This window comes from Tympanuchus pallidicinctus, unplaced genomic scaffold (genome assembly GCF_026119805.1).
Source record: "Tympanuchus pallidicinctus isolate F22 unplaced genomic scaffold, pur_lepc_1.0 scaffold5, whole genome shotgun sequence".
Taxonomy (NCBI): domain Eukaryota; kingdom Metazoa; phylum Chordata; class Aves; order Galliformes; family Phasianidae; genus Tympanuchus; species Tympanuchus pallidicinctus.
This window is the reverse complement of record NW_026294769.1, coordinates 71849656-71870515: the sequence shown is the minus strand read 5'-3', so window position 1 is coordinate 71870515 and position 20860 is coordinate 71849656. Positions and strand designations below refer to the sequence as shown.

General features: G+C 37.5%; 1 protein-coding gene across 5 annotated transcripts in view; it reads left to right on the top strand.

The window, feature by feature from the left end:
- Nucleotides 1-20860, top strand: part of TRAPPC9 (trafficking protein particle complex subunit 9) — a 468020-nt gene that overhangs the window by 178476 nt on the left and 268684 nt on the right. Inside the window, exon 20 of one of the 5 annotated variants that reach the window (XM_052703589.1) lies at nt 8764-8956. The exons of the other annotated variants lie outside the window; for them this stretch is intronic. Within the exon in view, the coding sequence (XP_052559549.1) occupies nt 8764-8776 (13 nt within the window). The 3' untranslated portion in view covers nt 8777-8956. Of the gene's footprint in view, nt 1-8763; nt 8957-20860 lie in introns of those variants that run through there. 5 annotated transcript variants of the gene reach the window in all.

Sequence of the window (20860 nt, the reverse complement as noted above, 5' to 3'; positions counted from 1 at the left end):
ATTTCTACTGAAAATAAAACAGAATGAGAATGGAAGTAAAGGAGAATAATTGTAGAAGGAGGATCGTAGAATTCCTTTCAATTTTAAAGTCTTTGTTACCGAGTGGATGAATTTTCTTTAAATTCAGAACTCTTGAAAAGAGGCTGCAGTATAATATGATAGCAAAGACATATCACTGTGCTGAAAGTTACAGTTTTAACCCATAATGAAACAGAAATGTTTGGAATTGGAACTTACTGTGGAGAATTAGAACTTCCCAGAGTGCTTCTGGTTATGCCTTGATTTATATACAATGATTTGAACTGAAGATAGGACGTTTCTGCTTGGAAAATACTAAGTATTTAGGGGAAAAAATCCAATCTAGAAATCTTTTGATAGATTTACCTTTCACTTAAAGATTAGTTTCATCTTTCATGTTTATTACTTTAAATAGCTGATTTAGAAATTCAGATGCAGAGTGTCTAAGGAAGTTTGAAGTAAATAGTGTAATTAATGGAGAAATGTGGTGGATTTTTGATGGCAGCAGTTGATTGTTGCAGCTTACATTTTGGATTTAGGAGTTGAAAATGCTGTTAGTATGTATGATGCTTTTTTCAAGCTAATGTTTTAATCGGAATTTGAATCACATTTAACATATAATGTCTTATGGTATGTTGTGAAGTTACTTTGCAGTGAAAGATGAAAAGCTGTGGATGAAGATAGAACATCCACTTGATGGATTGTAGTTTCTTCTTTCTCAATGAGTTTGCAAATATTTTCTAGGGAAAACACAGTTTGTGTGCTGTTAGTCATAAAATTTCTATACTTAGCAAGGAATAAATTGCCTGGAATTCCTCATGCCCGTATATCCCGATTATATTTGTCTTATCAGTCATTTTTGAAGGGCTCCATTTTTTCTTTTTTTTTCCAAACCTGTAATTTATTGTCAATGTTTCCATTTCAACCCAGGAAGGCTCCAAATATTGGATTCTTGTTATTCAGACCTTGGTTAGTTGTCAGCTATTACAGTGATAAGTAGAAAGACAGAGTATTTGCTTTGGTGCCATTTGGCACACAGCTACTGTTCAATTCCTCTTCGTTTTGTGCAGGTTTGGTTTTTATCTATTTATTTATTTAATTTTGGAATTGAGTGCATCTGATTGTGCTTTTCCTTACGTTAGTCTGTCTCCAAGTTGTGGGTCACTGCTCAGGTGTTGTGGAACGCTGATAAACGCACATCTGTTCGTATCAGTGGATGATTTGGATTCAGGCTGTGAAGGACTATGAAAGACTTTGAGGTCACTTTGTCCTTTCCTTTGGGGCACTGCAGGCATGCCTCATTTACTGTTCCTTTGTTCAGTTTGTGGCTTCAATGGTGTTCTTTTTTTTCTATTTTTCTTTCTTCTGAAACCAGAAACACAGTAAAAACACATCATTCATATCCTCCTAAAGCATAAAGCATTGACTAACAAAATACAGCTAGAGCATCAGAACATGCTATTTGATACTGGTGAATTGTGTTGTAGCAAGCTGAACGTTGAGCCCGATCCTGCTTTTTTCCTTCCAAGTTTCTGTTCAGTATTTTCTACATCTGTTACAAATCCCATAATATTTGTACCTCGTTGTTTTGTATGTGTGTGTATATGTATGTATGTATGTATGTATGCACGTTATTTATATTACATAGATATAGACAGCAGTATTTTTCACATTTTCCTAGCCTTTATTTGAGAAGTGTTGGAGATATGCTAGAAAACCAAGTTACTTATTCAGTTCAGAGGAATTTTTTCAAACGGTATATGGTATTTAGAAACTAATCAGAGATTGATATCTAGAAGCTTAATTTATTAAGTGTGAATTCATTTGTAGTTTTTAGATAATGGCTGTTCTTGCAATTGATCTCTGAGACCAAGTGTTAAGAGGGTTTAAACTCTTCAAATACTAAGACATATCTTCCCTTTGTCAGTATTGTTAAGAAAAAATTTGTTTTTGATTCAAATTGTTTTACTTTCTTCTTAGGAAAAGTATTTTGCTTGTTGAAGAAAAAATGCAAATAGGTTATGTCCATCTGTTTGTGCTTAAAAAGTGCTGATCTAGAGTTGAATACCTGGGTCTAAAAGATGTTGACTGGTTTTCTAAATTATCTTATTTATTAGAAAATTCTCATGTTGCTTCCAAATTACAGCTGAGCTTTTGCGGTCAGGATACTGGAGGAAATGCAAGCATTGGAGGTATGTTTCCTTTCAATGATGGTAAAATACAACAGGGAGTATCAGTGATCAGTTCTGCATATTCATTTCTGAGGTAAAGGCATCTGTGCAGCTAATTTGCTCTACTGTCATCCTACAGAGAGTGTAAAGATGACTGTATGCTTGGTCTTTGGCCACTGCAACAGGTTATGTCATAGTTCTACGCAGCTGATAGATGTGATTGATATGTAATGGTTGACTGGCTGCTTTTCTGACAGAATGCATCCCTACTTTTCTTCCACATCTGCTGAGACAAAGAATCCTGATAAGAAGTGTTTTCCAAGTGTTTTGATTTCCTGATTACCTCAGCACATTGCAGCCATGTGTGACGTATGCCCTTGTTTGAGGGCATCTGAGTAGATTATACGTTTGATTTTCTTGGAATTAGATTATTGAATTATATGAAGCACACAAATGCATATGAGTAATGGTTTTGTAGGTGCTTGTTATTATTGCCTGAGTAGTTAGGGCAGTGTTATTAGTGTATTATTAAACCTGCTTAATTAAATTCCTTGAATTTGCTTAAACCTGCTCAGTTTGTTCCAGTTAACAGTGATGACACTGATGCTTTGCCCAGTTTCTATGACAGGATACAGATTTTGCTTCCATGACATGCACTAAATATGTAAAATACATATCTAGGGGAACAAGAAGAAAGTTTTAATATTTCAAAATTATATAAGAATATATATTTAGATATAAAAAGACATAAAGAAAAAATAGATTTTTAGTTCAGATATAAGGAAGAAATCTTTTAGATGTGGTTCATTCTCTCTCCCTGGAGATTTTCAAGTGAGGCTGGATCAGGCTCTGGGCAACCTAATCTAGCTATTGTGTCCACATTCATTGCAAGATCCTTTAAAGGTCCCTTCCAACTCTAAGCATTCTGTGATTCTTTGAAAACCTCTTGGTTATTTTAAAACCATTCAGATATATACATAAAAACTGCATGACAGATATAGAATCATTTAAATTATTTTTAGATATTAAGTAATTATAGCTGAAATAAATATTTAGGTCACACTTTATCCTTATTTGGACGTGGTGTACTAAGGAATAGTTCAAAACTAAAATGGTAAAAATTGTAGGAACTATTCCAGGGATTTGGGATTCTCTTCCCAGCATGAGAAAACTGAGCCCAACCAGGCATTCTTGCTGTACTCAAGTTAAAATGATTGCATATATAGTGAAAAGTAAAATGGGAGAAGGTAGAAAATAATGTTCTGTCATCTCTTAGCAGAGTAAGTCCCTCAGTTACCCCAGTAAGTTCCCCCAGTCAGCTTAGACACCTTTAGGAATTCAGCATTTGCTCGGTTCCAATCCCTGTGCTATCTTCTGGTGAAAGATCCAGCTTTGGAATCCCTACTGCATGTCTCACAGAAATGATTCTGTCAGGTCCAATTAAATACTAGTTTAGCCTATATCTTGGCAAAGGGGTTGGACTTAATGGTCTCTGGAGGTTCCGTCCAACCCCTACAGTTCTGTGATTCAGGAGTAAAATACTTCAATAGAACTTACAGGAATAGGGTGAGGAAAACTTGCAATTTTCTGTTATCAGATGTTTCTCTGTAATAGTGAATCAAATATGCTTTTCTGAATCTACTGAAAAACATGCTGAGAGCTAATCACTTCTAAATTCATCTTTTTTCACATCAAAGAAACCTATTCACATTAAAGTTTCATGTCTAATACATTTACACAGATGGTGTGATGTTGCACAAAATTAATGTTAGACGGTTTTGAAATCATTGGAAGTAACTATTATATATTATAACAGTATTGTCTTGCTGGTTTCAGAATTTTTTAAAGCATCATTTTGCACATACTTTATTGCCTTTTCTATTTTCTTTTGCTCGCTTCAAATCAGAAGTGTCTAGCAAGTTTCTGAATCCACTCCTGTTCTGTTAGTGTTTGTAGCAAAACTAATTATTGCTAAAGTCTTGAATAATGTGCAGAACATGATGAAGAAACTGATTATATAAACTAGGAGAAACAATACTTCTCAGTAACACTTGTAGAGAAGAAGAGCAAGATGCATAAGATATGAAAGCCATAATGTGCTCAGCCAAAGTTCCCTGACAAGCAACACTGAAACCTCAGCTGCCAGTGAACTGCTTTGTATCACCCAGGTAGACAGAGGTGGCACAGAACTGCCTTTGGCTAGCAAGTGAGTAATGTCCTATTTTAAGGAATTCTAAGCAGGCAATGTGATCTCTGGGGTATTGCATTTGAGTAATGGATTGAAGCTGGATTAAAACCAATTTTTCAGTCAGGTAAAACCTTAGCTGAATCAAGTGCCTTATCCAGGAGTGTGTTCAGGACTGCTGGGCCTGACATGTGGAGAACCAGAGAATCTAAATGGTCTGCAAGGTTTGGAATGAGGTGTGAGCATGGAGCTGAAGGTAAGAGTCCAGTTCATGTGAGAAGCTGTGACATGAGCACGGGCAGAGTTCAGCCAGGCTGGATGATCATCAGATCAGAAGTGGAAATTGAAACTGGTGCCAAAGAAGTCAGGAAAAAGCATCACAAAAAACCAAAGTTGCTGCAAATTAGGTATTTGCTAACAGGAGTTGTGCCTCATTCTCTTCATTGCAATGTAAATAAAAAGCAGTGAGGGTCACTTGAAATACAGCACAGGTCTGATAGACAGTAATGATGTGGACATTCTGAATTTATCTTGATGAGATTTTTGTAATCCTTGTTAAAACTGTGAAATGGAAGAGACGAGGATTAAGTTGGAGAGCATTGAAAATTGATTGCGGGAATGAATTTGAAATAGCAAGTTTGGATAACATTCAGTGATTTCAGACCTAGGCATGGAAATTGTATTTAGGAACAAAAAAGATCAGAGGTAGGGATTTCTTAGACTGGAAAGAAACTGTTGCATTGTAAGTAAAGAACTGAATAAACTCAAAGTAGAGAAAGAATTCAAAGAAAGAGTTGAGAAGGTTGGAAAAGGAGGCAATGAAATGGGAAGGGTAGTGCTGCTGGAACAGGTGGAAGGAGAGGGGAGTAGGAATAGAGTTAATCTTAGTGAGTTCGTTAGAAAACAGGGCTCCTCTCCTATTGTGTGTGACGAAGTGAACCAAGGGGAGAGTTACTCTCATAGCCTCTCCAGTTCTCTATAGGAAAAATATTCTCTCAGGGCTGCAGATTCCCCTCTACATAAACTAGGAGAGCAAATTTGCTTTGTGTGGTTTTGTTTGTCTGCTTTCTTACACTGTATGTTCCTCAGGGTAATTCTGAGTCATCTTCAAGACCTTGGTCTGCTAAAGCAATAAAACAGCTTTCTTGTTTATAAAATAAAGGTTCAATTTTGCGTGGTGGACCAGAAGAGAGATTATATTTGACAGTTTCAATATTTTGATTTCACACCGTGCCTCATTCTGAATTGCATCTGTCAAGGTAAAGGAAAGGTTTGCTCCTACAGAGAGTATTATCTATAAGGCTTGATAGTCTTATTATGCTACTCAGTAAATTTGTGTGTCTTCTGCTTTGTCTTCAGAGGACAAACAGTCAGTTTTATTTTGGGTATGATTAAAAAAAGGAAGAATCAATAACAAGTAAAATGGTTGTAAGTCACATAAATCCTGGTTTTGATGGAGAGTTGTATTACACATTCTACCTTTTATTGGTTACCTACTGGAATGAAAGTGAAAGAGCTGGAAGTTACTATGTGTGAACAAAAAGAAAAACCCTGATTAGGTGTACTATATTGATTTGATAGATTTAATGTTAGGGGGTACAAGGCCATTTCCTACTTGCAGTAATTAGTTTAAAAATAACTTGTTTTGAGAATATTGGCATAACCTCAGAAAATTGTTTGACTTATGCTGATTTGCTCCGTATTTCTGTTGCTTTGTACTTTTACATTTGAGAATACTTTATTAATATTTATGTAGTGGTTTGAGATAAAGTAACAATGAGACAGGTAAGGGACATGACAGCTGTTGTAAAGGCAGGGTACAAATTAATTTGTATTTAATTATTTAAGTTAAGACATTAAGACATTATTTAAGTTCCTCAAACCTCCTCAAATCAATAAGGATTCTTTCAAGCTTCCTGTTGTGGAGTCTTGTAAAGGTCCTTGGAACTGGATGATCTTTAAGGTCCACTCCAATCTAGGCCACTTTAAGATTCTATGAAATTCACATCATTTACGTAATAGAAGAATATTAGATAATTACTCATATGTTGGAGCATTACCAGGATTAGGGCTTGAGACTTTGGATTTTGCTGAAAATCTTCTGCAAAAACAATAATTGAAGGCAAATGCAGTGATACCGAAGTGATTGTTGTTGAGAATGAGAAGCTTTACAGTTCTGGTGGTAGGCAGCTGTCTGTTAATGTAGTGGCTATTGTGCTCACTGGATTGTTTCCAGTTCACCTAAGTGTCCTGTAAGCACTTGCATGGTGATCTGTTGCATAATAACCAGAACTTTGAGGGAATAAGCAGAGAATTTTTTTTGTCTAGATCAAGCAGAAGGTCATCTGTGACCCCCGTTTAGGAAGGCCTATATTGAGTGCCAAGTCTTAGTGATTTGAGATGCTACCTGAAGATAAACAACACTGAGCTTCAGTGCACTAACTTCTATGACCTCCTCAGATAAAAAGAGAATAGAAATTTGGCTGTTACAGCAAATTCTTCATCTGTCTGAAGTTTAATGATGCGTGTTTCATCTGGGCTGTTTGCTGTATTATGGTTATTTTTACTCATGTCTCCAAACAACCCCTTATTCCTTGTGTGATATTAGCACTTCAGGAGATTCCCATGAGAGCACAGTTTCCTATTCTACATGCTCTGTAAAGAATGTTTGTTGCTGCTACAGAATGTTGTTGAGTAAATTGCCAACCTCAAACAAAACTTACCGTCGTGTTACCTGTTTATTTGTCCCTGGTTGCTCAAGTGCTAAATTCTGCAGCTTATGTTTGTCAGATGTACTCAGGACACTGTTCTCAGGTGCTCACTTGGTAAATGTGCTGTATCTTCCTCTGTCACTTAGGGGTGCATGTACAAAAGCCATGTACAAAAGTCAGCAATATAAAATCCCTTAGTGCTCCCCTTTTCTGTCTTACTTCCCTTCTCTCTCTCACTTCTTCCCCAGCTTAACATGTTTCCCTTCTCCCCTTCCTTCTCTAACAACTCCCCCTCTCAAATGAACAGATTTCTGAGGCAAAACAAGATTTTGCTTTTACCCCTCCTTTCCTTCAGGTGATATTTTCCTTGGAAGTTGAGAATAACCAAAGGTTGGAGATTTCCTTACAGTGAATTCATTTTTGTGAAATTAATTGAAACAACAGCATGAAATGCCTGTACAAGAAAACTTTCAGTTTTTTTGAGGGCAGAGATAATGAGCAGATGATCCCCAAGTTCTTGTGTACAGCTCTCTTCCAACGTGCTAAGGTTTTCTGAGCTAACTAGGCCTTATGTAAGCAATCTCTCAAGTATTTGAATGTAAAAAAAAAAAAAAAAAAGAAAAAAAAATCCAACACAACAAAACCAATCCAACTCTGTATAACTTCACCTGAATAATAGAAATGCTCTTCTTTCACAGGAGCCATAGTATTTATTTCTGTAAAGCAGTGTCTTGGTCTATGTTATTCAGACCTATTAATCTTCAGAAATATTTATTATCGACTGAAGATTTTTTTTCCCCTTTGCTTTATTATTATTTCTCAGTAAGCCTAACCTGGAACCAGGAGCTAAGAGGACTGGCCTTCTAGGATAGGATTTTGTCCTTTGGTCTTTGTAAATACTTTGAAGACAGCAGAGGTACTTCTTTTTCATAAGGCTGCAGAATCACGCACATAATCGCACATCGCACCGACTACACAGTGGCTCTGAGCAACCTGTTTCTAACCACAAGTAAAAAGGCTTCTACTATGGTTAGAGGGATTTTTCTTTATCTGGGTTTGTGCCTCCTACTTTTCATCCTGGCACTGGATGCCACTGAGAAGAGCTTGACTCTGTCTGCTCCGTCTTCTTCAATCCCTACACGGTTCAGGTATTTATTCCCAGGGATGAATTTCCCTGAGCCTTCCTTTCTCCAGGCTGCACAGTTCCGGCCCTCTCATCCTGTCCTGGTATGAAACCACCCCTTAATCATTCTCACTACCTTGAGCTGGGCCCTTTCCCAAATTCCCAGGCATCTCAGCACCCTCAACGTGCTGCTTTGGTTCTGAGCTGAGGGAAAGGCTCACCCTTCTCCCCACTGACACGCACTGTCATTGCTTCACCAAATGCAACCCAGGATGCTCTTGCCCTTCTCTACAGGGACACACTAGTGGGTCATCTGCTGCTTGTCCTCCAGGACCCTTGTAGCCTTTTCTGCAAGGAGCCTTTCAGTCAGCCACAGCCAGCCTGTGCTGCTGTCTGGGACTGTTCCTCATGCAGGAAGGACCTTGCACTGCCTGATGTTGCTTTTTGCAGCTGGACGCTGGACTCCAGGACACTGGAGAATTTTTCCAGTTATAAGTTTTACATAGACTAAAAAAATAATTATCCTACACCCTCTTAATTTTTTTTTTCTTCTAGGGTTTCAAACTGAGCCCATGGCTCAAGGATTTTGTCTGTTAATATAGAATGGTGCAATGGAGCTGTACCATCTCCAACACTTCTGAAACAAAAAGTAGTGATGCAGTAGGTCTTTATTTCAAAATACCACCATATTTACTTTAAAAAAAGGAATACAAAATGATGCACTTTTTTGCAATGTAGGTACTTCTTGCTTGCTGCTTAAGCCTTGTTATTGAAGTGAAAGCAGTTGTTGATTTGGGATACCAACTGCAAACATTTTGGTTGGCCTGTTCATCCTTTTCAGTGGTATTCCTTAATATTTGTGTTAAAATTGATATAGACCTTATTTTTTTTATAGATATATGTTACAGGTCCAAGTATCATTTCTTTAAGAGCTTATCATTAGAATATGAACAAGCTACTCCTTATCATTAATGTAAACATAGGCAACTTCAAGACTACTATCAGTGCTTATCAGTATTTCAGTTAAAGTTTTCAGTTTAGAAGAATATCTTTCCTTGCAGCAAGCACTATGGAATTCTGACCAGGTTTTCATTACAGGTAATTCAGCTGTAGCTGGGCAGTACTTTAAAGCTTGCCTACAGGTTGCTCCAACTTAAATATTCAGAGACAATATTTGATTTTTTTTTCCCCTCATTTCTGGCAGCACTGCTTTAATCTCATCTGGTGTTTGATCAGTGTTCTACCAGTGAATTAAAAAAAAAGAAAATTTAAGGTCTTGTGGAAGATGTTTTCTGAGTTTCAGTTAGCTGAAACTAAATCAATTCAGCTTTCCTGCTGCTGTCCATAATTAGATAAGTATTCTACAAAGCAGTAGTAATTTATCTTCTATTGCATCAGGAAGACAGATTTATTTGAAAACATATTTGCCTTTTTCAATATTTTGTTACAATTTCCTGCATAAATGTATGAAAATTATTTTTTTTTAAATAAACATTCATTTTTACTTGAAATAATATCCTAATCAGTTAATCAGTAAGGAAGAAGTACACATTTTGATCAGGTCTTATTAAGGAGGTGCTGCAGATGCTTTCTGTCCTGAAATACTCTGGTAGAATTTTGCTGTTATGCAGTAAACAATCTGATTTGTTTGACTGTATTGCCTTTCTTCACGGATGGAATGGCCAAATTGCCTTCATTTAACTTAATACATAATTGTTAAGTCGTTTTGTAATTTCTACGAGGAAGCTCTTCGTTCTCAAAACAGAGAAAAAATAGCTGTTATAGTATTCATAAATGGTTTCAGGTTGTATTACCCGAACTTAACAAACCTTACCAGTAACAACAAAACTGAAAATCAAATATAGTTATTGGGGAAAGAAATCTGTCTCTACGTAGTTTTAGCTAAAAATGGGAAAGAACCTCAGGACATCACAGTGGTGAATCTATTTTTAAAAGAGAGCATTGCTATTTAATGAAATGCTGACTCCAGGGAACACAGTAAAGAATAATCAGAGGCACTTATCACCTTTGACAGGCTGCAGTATTACGGCTTTGTTGCAGCCCATGCTTTCGTATTTCAGTAATCAAATAGTTTCTGTACCCATTTTTAGGGTTTATGAAAGGCGCACTAAGGAAAAGTATAACTGGATAGATTGAAAGAATGCCTAACACATCAGATTAGAAATATTTAGACTTTTGAAACCAGAGGTTCAGATCCCGAGAAGGCTGACGTAATTCTTCATCTTTTGTTTGTCAACTCAATGCGTTGACGTCCCTAAATTGTCATATCAGCTTACTTGTGTTCAGAGCCCACTCACTCATTTTCTCAGACTGTTCTTCCAGGGCTACAATTAGGAGCTTTCAGTCTTGTGATATGCTATTCCACCAAGTGTTTACCTGCAGCTGACAAGAAAGGAAAATTCTGAAGGAAATCTGAGCCTCAGTGTTACTGTTTTCTTTGTACTTTTCAACTCCATGAAATAACATGAAGGATATAAGAGTACAGGTTGTGCAGTGATAAGGCAAATTTGCTTTTCACCAATATCTTTGCATTTAATAGTACTATATTAAATAATTAAAACTTAATGAAGGGAAAGTGTGATGTGTAAGGTACCAGAACATTAACAGCTTCACCCTGCAGTTACTTGCATTTTGTCTTCTATGTTTTTGCCTCGAATGGGATGAGAGAATCTTGTCTTGGAATCTCATAAAATAGCTTGCTTCTTCTGCACGCTTCATTTGATCAGTCTAAGATCCTTTAGTATTTTTTAGCTAACAAAATGTGGCTGTGGAAACAACGTCTTGTGGCACTTGTGTCTGTTCTTCTTGTATGCCATTTGCTTTTCATGTACTTTTTGTTTGTTTGTTTGTTTTGTCTTTGTCTTTGAGTGTTTGCCCCTTACACACTTTCCAAGAAGGATCAGTGCATTTCCAATAGCTTGTCACCAAATACCTTCACTTCTCCTGTGTTTCAGAAATGACTAATGCACTTGTAACTTGTGAGCACCTCCTGAAAGTCTTCATCCTTCATCACTTTAACATTTCAGTTGCATTTCTAAAGTTTCCTTTTAGACTTCTGCTTTATTTGTGTTGAGTTCAAAATAATAATAGCCAGCCTGCAATTTTGGATGAGGACTTTGAAGCTATTGGTCTTTTGATGGTCTCCCTTCTTTCAGTCTGTTTTTACTACTTGAGTAAATCTCTCTTTTTTATGTCTGATCCTGTAGCACCTAGATTTTCTTCTCTTTTCTAATGAAAAAGAGGAGAGAACTTCAGTATCATTGTCTTGGAGAAGTTCCGTCACCTTGTCGCCTGGAGTCACACACAGCATGGTTTGGTGCTGAGCTCAACGGAGCAGCCTTTATAAGCCATACTCTGCTCTGGTGGTGCTTGGGGCAGTGAGTAGAGCCATGAGCATTTCTGCCCTGATGCTTTACTCCAGTCCAGTGTCGAACCACAGTGGTGCTCACTTGCACAGTTCCAGGGAAATCTGTCTTTCCCTGGAGCTTCTGCAGCATTAAAACTTCCAGGGCTTCCCAGCAACATCTTGACAGCTTTTTGCTGGTAATGCAGTTCCCTTAATAAAAAGGCCCCTTGAGATATCTGGCATTATTCCCATCCTTAACAAGTTCCATATCACATACCTACTGGTAAAGTCAGCATGCTGAATTAAGGCAAACATTGGTCATTACTTGTCACACTTTGAGGCAGGGGCTGTATCTTGCAGCTTAGATACTATTTTTTTCCAGAAGCCTGTGTGACAAAGTACTCTGATGATAAGAAACCCTGCAGTGGAAGAGCTGGAGAACAGGGAGATTCAGTTCCCCAGTTCCCTGCCCTCAGTGAGGCTTGAACAAGCTGTGTAAAAGCTGTCATTTGTTCTGCAGCTCCTTAATCAAGCTCCAGCAAGGAACTTTCTCATGACAAGGTAGGGACTTAACTTTCCGTAGCTTCTTTGGTTGCAGTTGTTGATACACTCTGATAGTTGTCATTCACTCTTAGCTCTTTAGACTGCTTTGCCTATGCACTTTTCTTCGTATTTTCCAGACATTATTCCTCATGAAAGCCTGCTTAGAAACCCTTCTGAATGTGTTCTTAACTAGATTTCCTCTCATTTTGGAAGAATGGAGTTTTACTACCACTGTTTTCTGAAAATAAAGGAAGTACAGAAATGTATTCTGATTTTGGAAATTGGAGAGCAGTTCAGTGTGGTAACTACAGTTGAAATATAATTCTGCCACTTTGTGAGGAAAACTGATTTGCTTCTATGCATCGTCTGGGGGTGAGCTTTTTGTATTTTGTGTATTTTTATGTAATTATCCATTTATTATAGGTCAAGATCACTGCCAGTAAAAGGACATACAGTTTGGATGTGCAGTAGCTTTAAGGCTTTTCATGGGGGCCTGTGTACTAGTAGGTACAAACATTTTGAGTAAATTAGAGTGATTTTTTACCATTACCTAAAACAAGTACAAAGATTCCTAGAAATGACTGTGCTGCTATTTCACGTACTTGAGTTAATTCGGGCCATGCTTTTTGTTTGATGAGACACAGCCAGCATCCACAGAGAGGAGCCTTTCATTTTCAGCCCCTACATCATTAGGTTTTGTCCTGGCTGGGGCACAAAGTCTCTGATGCATAATGTGTGTGACCAGGTCAGATAATATATGTTCCTAATTCACTGATTGTAATGAACAATGGATGCCTTTCCCAGTTTCAACTATTACTGAAAATATCTCAGGAAGAAGGCATTGAAACTGCTATAATAATTGTATTCGTGTTATCATGACTACGTTTCCAGGAACTGCTTGGTCTTTTGAGTTATGAAGTTGTCCCAAAGCTCAGATCAAAAATCCATGGTCTGGACAACATCACTGTGCTTTACTGAGTGGCTGGCCGAGGAACGATGAATTCACTGCAACCCAACTGGACAGATTTCCATTGACAGCAGGAAAAGATACCATTTGTCTGTTCTTGAGGGTGGTGGAGAGGCCAGATCCTAGTGAGATGATTGCAAGCAAACTCTTTGGGACCGGAAGGTTAGAAGGTTCTACCTTCCATTGGGGATCATCTTCAAGCAGTGTGTATATGGGTTAGGGCAGCAGTGAGGTGTTAGCTGATCTGGTAACGCTCAGGCTAAAAGCTATCTTATATTACGAACACAACCAATACATAAACACTGAAGTGGATCGAGGCATCTTAGAAGAGCTTGACATTTTTGGTGAAAACCATCCTTTTCCATATCTATTGATATTTAACACTGTTTGGCCACTGGAGTGGAAGAATATGATAATCGGGTTCGTTGTCATCTGGATCATGTATTATCTACAGAAATGTTAACTGAATTCTAGGTACTTGGCCAAATGCTGACTTGCCTTTGCACTTCTTTCTCTTCTGGGCATAGCAGAGTCTTTGAAAATGCTTATTATTGATAGTGATGAATGGGATGAAGATTATAAACATTAATAATCTTCATGTTATAGATTAGAACCAAAAGGGAGAAAGTAAATGATGATGAACTGAAGAAATCTGATTCGGAGTTACTGACCTCCAAAAAAAGAATATAAGTGCACATTAAACAAAGGATCATTATCCCCCGGATTAACTTGGTTTAGATAATGAGGATTTATAGACATGGCTAAAGTTTTGTCTGAAGATTTGTCTCTATATTTGAGAAATCTTACATGTTACAAAGAGTCAGTCATTAATAGAAGCAAGATGGAGAGTGGATTGTTTCTTCACTGAAGTGAAAAGGATTAAAACTCAATGTTTTTGCATCTTGAGATCGCTAAGCCTACATCTCCTAAAGCTGTGACACAACAGAATAATTTCTTTTTTAGAAAGAAACAAAAACACTGTAAAAAATTTTAGCCACTGAAAAGAACCTTAATTATTCAATACACTGAACTTTGGAAGATGTGGGAGTGAAAGAATGCAGCAACATATGTAGATTTAGTAAATATTTTATAAATATTACTCCCTCCTGCAGCAAAGAGCATATAATTAAAAACTCCCATGCACATACAGATCTGTAGGATTTTTTCCTCATATATTTCATAAGAGTTAATGTTGAAAGTGTTGTCCTGTTTACTTCATTTAAAGATAGGTGTCCATATGCAGTAATCTGGAAGTCAGGAGCTGAAGTCTTATTGTTTTTCATTGGATTTTATACTTGTAAAGTACTGAAGTAAACTTAGAGAACTAAGTTTGAAGTCTTTGGGATGTTTTTGAGAATATCCGTAGGCTTAAATAATGAGCTGTCCTATGTTCTACAAATAATGCTCCACTAGAATCATGTGTGTTGGAAGGGACTTTAGAAGGCCATCTTGTCCAACCCCTCTGCAGTGAGCAGGAATGCAGTTAGATCTGGTTGCTGAGAGTCTCATCCAGATTGACCTTCAGTGTCTCCAAGAGGCATCCACTGCTTCTCTGAGCAACCACTTCCAGTGCTTCAGTACCCTTGTAGTAAAAGCCTTTTTCCTTTTATCTGATCTAAATCTCCTTTCTTTAACTTTGAAGCCATTTACTAATTAGTCATGAGTAGCCTTTACCCCATCTCACCCTACAGCAACTCTGCCATGCCCAAGCAACAGCATCAGGCACAGTAGGTACCTTGTATTTTAGCTGTATTTCCTTTTCCCCCCTCAGTCTGTTGCTGGAAAGCATATCTTAAGATGATCATCACTAGCTGGTTATTTCAGCTGTTGCCTGTATTCCTTCAGAATGCACAGAAGGAGGATTGAATGTAGTAAAGAACATATATTTGTGCCCACTTTGGTATGAAATGGAGAACTGCATGAAAGAACATTAGTGAATGACTTGCAAGCCCTGATAAAATCACTACAAGTGGGTGTCTAATAGACAGTGATTGTATGTACATAGGCTTAATTGTGGAATTTATATCTAGATGAGGAGCATGCTCCTTAGTGTTGTTTCTCAGGCTATTCTACGTGTTTTCAAGTCACTTTCTTGTATTCTCTCCTGTGTTTTTGTGGAAGGTCTTTTCACTAAAGTGTTGGTCATCTGTAATTTTGAAGATGAGTTTCTTGTCCTTCATCTAATGTTATCTGAGAGTCTGTGCAGGCTGAACTCCTGTACAGTGATATTTTCAGACACACAGTGACATTAGGCAGTTGGTTACATCTGTACTGCTTGTCCTGAATACATGAATCCAGACTCACCAAAACAGGCCCTGGTTTTTGTCTTTTGCATTGCATCTTGCTGTTCTCAAGGCTGCCATCAACTGCACAAACTCATTTTATTTTGATCCCTTGGACGTAAGAACTGATTCATACAGACAGTAAACATTTAAAAATATTAGCATTTTTAAGAAGCTGTTTTTTGTTCCTGTGATACCAAGTGGTTGCTTTTTCTAGGGCAATTTAAATCATGTGCCTCTGTCATTTTCTGCACGTCCATACTATTCAACTGAGAAAGAGAATCGCAGTATTTCCTTTAAAGTCGTTCATTTTAGTTTGTGTACATTTAAGAACTAAACAGTGTGACATGTCCAATAATGAAATGATGGTAATGATTTCACCGAGGTTTCTAAGCCAGCTTGGCAAATTAATTTCAATGGGACAGAAACATTCTCAGACAGAAGTCAAAGATTAACTATTAAAATGGTATTGACTAAAGAGATATAATACACAAAGAAATACAAAGTTTGTTATTAGGAACTACTTGAAGGTAAATGTTGGTTTGGCTTAGCTTATAGTGGCTGTCACAAGTTTCTGAACGCATTTGCCCATTCATTTGCAGAAGGATTGCAGAATTAATTCTGTTCCAAAAAAACCAATTGTGCTTAAAGTTGTTAATCCATAGCTGATATTCAGATTATCAGTTTTATAAACAATTATTGGTTTAAATTAACTAGATTCTATTGGATTAATTAAATGAACCAAATCCTATTCCACTGTTCTCAAAATAGAGTGATGATGCTTTTGCTTTTTGGCTGGTTTAGACACTGCAAGGAGGAGTGAGTGTTACCCCTCTGGCTTCTGTAGCTCTGGAGCATCACATGTATGTCCCTTTTGGAGTACATTGTGACCCTATTTTGGCTTCCAACTCTTGAAATAGCTGCCAAGGGCTGGGGCAAAGCACCTGTGCAGTATCACAAGTCAGGGAAGCGGGCACTGATGAGCCAGAGCCTTCAATGAGCAATAGTTTGCTCAGAGCTGAGAATGGTTTGAGAGGAAGAACCCGAAGCCTCGTAGAGCAGCATTGATTGCCCTGCTGTTTTTTCCCCATTACATTACTCTTTTTGATGATGTCCATGATTACAAACCAAAGCTATCATCCCTATTTATTGTCAGTCGTACTGCAGTCTGCAATTAAGGTGCTGACTTGGTTTAGCGATTTCCTACATTCTGTACTGACCTGGGAACTTCTGTTAGGGTTGAACTGAACAGTCCAGTTGGAAAAAAACATGTGGATACATATTTAAAGGATATAACAGCTAGATAAAAAACTCCACAAGAATAACAAACAAAACCATCCAACCTACACTTATATGACTTTGTACTCAATTCTGCATTATTAGTGTGCTATATAGGAATGAAGGCTGCTATTTACCCTATTTCTTAACATCTGGAAATAACTTCATTTTTTATTTTTTATTTTCTAATATCAAAACTCTTCATGTGCTGTTTTAGTGGCATGTCATACAATGTGTCATGTGCTGACTGAAGTGAAATTTTGTCCTTTTTGGGAAATTATACTAATGTAGTCTAGTCAAAGAATTTCATTTAATTACACGTGTAATACAACTTTCTGCCTTTTACTTAATTGGTCTCGCCTACATTGTTTCTGCCTATTAGATGATAATTTAGCAATTTCTGACTTGTATATCCCTGAGGGAGGCTCAATGGGAATCAATGGGAATAAAAAATCTCTGTGGCTTTCTTCCTCAATTTACTGCTTGATGGCGTCTCCTTTCTAGTAGAATGGGAGAAGTGAAATGGAGAATAATAAGCAGTAAAAAAGGAAATCTGTTCTATAAAAAGCTTACTTTCAGAACAAAAGCAGATCATGTAATGTTTTCCATACTTCTCATTTATCCGTGTTATTCACATTTACTGTTTTCCAAGAAGTAATTTCTACATGATGCAACTAAAAGGGCAGGCTTGGACAGAATTTTGTTTGGTTTGTATATAAGGGGCCAGATCTCCCATGTTGTTACTCAGTGATAAGCAAACACCAAATCTAAAAGCTGCTAATTGTGGCTACCTTTACAGCTGGAATTGTTTTGTCCTTGCATACTGCATTATATGCTTATTATTATATATAAACCCAATTTTAATTAATATATTGATTGTGTAATCATACAATAGTGGGAATTAGTACAGCAGGAACATGGAGGCTTCTTAGCTGTGGATGAAAAGGTTTGAAAAACTGCTACAAAATTCTTGGGTGCAATTCATCTGCCATTACTTGCCTCTCCATTTGGGACAGTTGATTTTCTGCATTCAGTTCCTGGTTGTGATGGGAAAATACCTTTGTTCCTTCCAAACTACCAGATTGGCCTAACATCATCTGTGTACCCTTCTGTGTATTTTTTTCTTTTTTTTTTTCCTTGGCTTCTTTGCAGGAGGTGGAAACATGACAGATTAGAAACTAAAAATGAAAAGAATTATAGAATCACAGAATCATGAAATCGCAAGGCTGGAAAGGACCAACAAAATCATCTAGTCCAACTGCCCTCCTGTCGCCATTTCTACCCACTAAGCTGCTAAACCATATCTTGTAGCTCCTCATCCAGATGCTTCTTGAACCCTGCCAGGGACGGCTTCCTTGAGCCTCCTCTTCTCCAGGCTGAACAATCCCAGCTCCCTCAGCCTCTCCTCATGAGATTTGTGCTCCAGACCCCTCACCAGTTTCGCTGCCCTTCTCTGGACACACTCCAGGGCCTCAATGTCTTTCTTGTTGCGAGTGCTCCAAAACTGAACGCAGTAAATCGTGTTGTACATTGTATACGTACAAGTGAATCTCAGCCCTCCAGCAAGTTAGAATTGAAAATTATTCTTATTTTTTCCTTGAATGTGGAAAGTATGACGCTGATTCCTAAAATCGAGATTCAGTTGTCTAAATTTAGATATGCCTATGTATGTTTGCATTATAGTCAGCAAAATCTAATTAACTAGGTGAAAGTATATGCAGTCGTCATAAAAGAGATCTTGAGTAGTTTCCTGTTTCAGAACCTTTGAATCTTACCTTGCAGTTTGCCTTTATATTTTTTAAAGGAAAATTCTCTTGCAGAAATTTAGATAGCATCTGCTTTAATTATTTGTGAAAGAATACTGCAGAGAACTGGAGATTCACGTAATTTTGATGTAATTGTTTGTTTTAGCTCATAAAATATGGATTTAGAGTAGTGAAAAGGCTTTGTAAATTTCTAGGTGAAAAAGTAATGCTGAAAAAAATCACTACTTCAATGTTTACATATCTTAACACATTACTAACGTATCTCAATAATACTAACATTATTTTATTTGAAATAATTGTTCTTTAGTTAATTAAAATATATATTTCAAGCTGGACATTTTTGAACCCAACCCAAAACATTCTATGATTCTGTGAAGCATTATTTCAAGCAAGCATGAGCAAAGTACATGAAAAATAGCACCACTTTTTAACCGTGGTATAGTATTCCTCATTTTAGGAAAAATACTTTCTCTTAAAAAATTGTGGAAATTGTAAAAAAGCTTAATAACATACTTAGAACGATGCCTTTCAATGAACACTTGAACATATGAGCATAAGAAGCTGCCATTTCGTAATGTGAGCTCATAGCAGTTGAGTTCTGGCCAGAATAGGGGAGTATTTTACAGCTGTGCTCGTTTTCTAACGTACAAGTAAGGCAAATGAGACAACTTGTGCAACATGTGTAGGGTAAAATGTTCAGAGGTAGGCAAATGTAAGCAGGGTGAGATTCAAGCAAAGGCAATTCCAGTGCTGTGTGTTGCTGGAGCGGGATCCAGAGCTACTTAAAGGCTGAGGGATGCTAGCAATAGAAGCAGTGCCTTGTTTATAAACATTATCCCCTGGGCAGAGGGGAAATGCATTCAGGCTAGGACATAAACATTCATTAAGGGTCTAACTGTGGAGGAGAATTGATAAGAGCAGTATAGTCTTGCAGGCTGCTGCTTAGCTCAGTGGTTGATTTGTTCTCTAAAAATAGCTTTCTTTCTAAGTTTGCTTCTAAAAGAACACATAGGTGTTACTAGTGAAGGAAATGTACGTATGCATTCGGTTTTTCTGGGAAAAGATGTTGTTAATAATATAATAAGTTTGTGTGTTTGTGAGAGTAAGATATGCTTAATTGTTATTGAGAGTGCTGAGCAGTTGGCCGCTGTGGCCCATAGACCTCCACAGCTGGAGCCTACTCATGGAAAAGTAAGATTTAGGGATTTAATGAGCACAGCTCTGTGGGTCGGAACTCATAGGCCTGTGAGCTGTGGTGTCCCCTTTGCTATTGTACTGATGCTTTGTTTTCCTGAAGTATGAAGTCTTGATTTGCTCCCAAACTTTCATTTTGGCAGGTTGCTATAAGCATGGTGAGAGTCAAAAAGTTGGTTTTGAAACTTCAGTATCTCTGATAAGATATGTGTTTACATACCAAAGAAATCACTGAGGCTGTGGAAAAGTAAAGATTTTGATATCTGTTATCTGGACTGACTTCCATACAAGAACCTTCGAAGGACTGTCAGAGGAGCCTTTTGAACAGCTGATGTTGATTTTGTAGAAAATCCTGAAAATATGAAGGTCACACTTGTGATCAACATACATCTAGATCTAGAAAGGGAAACTGTTTGGTAAAGCAGTGACTTGGAAAAGAATTTGATTATCACAGCAGTTCATCCCAAGATGAGCTTTTACTGCAGAGCTTTGGGGAAAAGGGCAAATGTTAGGTTTGCGTATTAAAAAAAAGGAAATGGAATGTAAATGAATAATTCACTATATATGTAAGGTCTACTTGTATCTTGAAGTGATAGTCCATGTTGGAAGGTGTAGTCTGGCACACTGAGCATTCACACATCGTATCATTTTGCTCCACAAATGTTGGAATTACTTCTATATGAAAATCTTGTCTGCAGAGCCATGTGTAATTTCAGGTTCTCTTGTGTATCACAGAGATGAACTGCTTTGTATGCGTGATCAGGGAACGTTCAAAAAAGAGCAAATGGATGAGGAATGGCTAGGATCCATTGGTTTGTTGGAGTTAGGGAGCATTTGGACACTGCTCTCAGACATAGGGTTTGGATTTGGACTGGTCCTGCATGGAGCCAGGAGTTAGACTTAGTGATCCCAGTGGATCTCTTCCAGTTGGGATATTCCGTGATGCCTTGATTTCTTGGATGTGTAAGCTGTCATGATATTTGTCTCTGAATTTGGTTTGATTGGGATCTCATTATGTTCCTTGAAGATGACCTTTAAGATGTGTGCAACGTGGTCATGCTCCCCTAGAAGAGGGACGATGCCAAATATACTTTGATATTTTGGAAATTTTTAAGCAAAGAGAAAATAAGTTGATTTTTAGGTATATCAAACTCAGGAAGCCAATATTCTATATCCCCTGAGGAGGCAGAGCGGAAATGGCAAGTTTTCAGGGCTTAGGATAACTGGTTTTGTTTTGTTTATCTTTCACACAGTT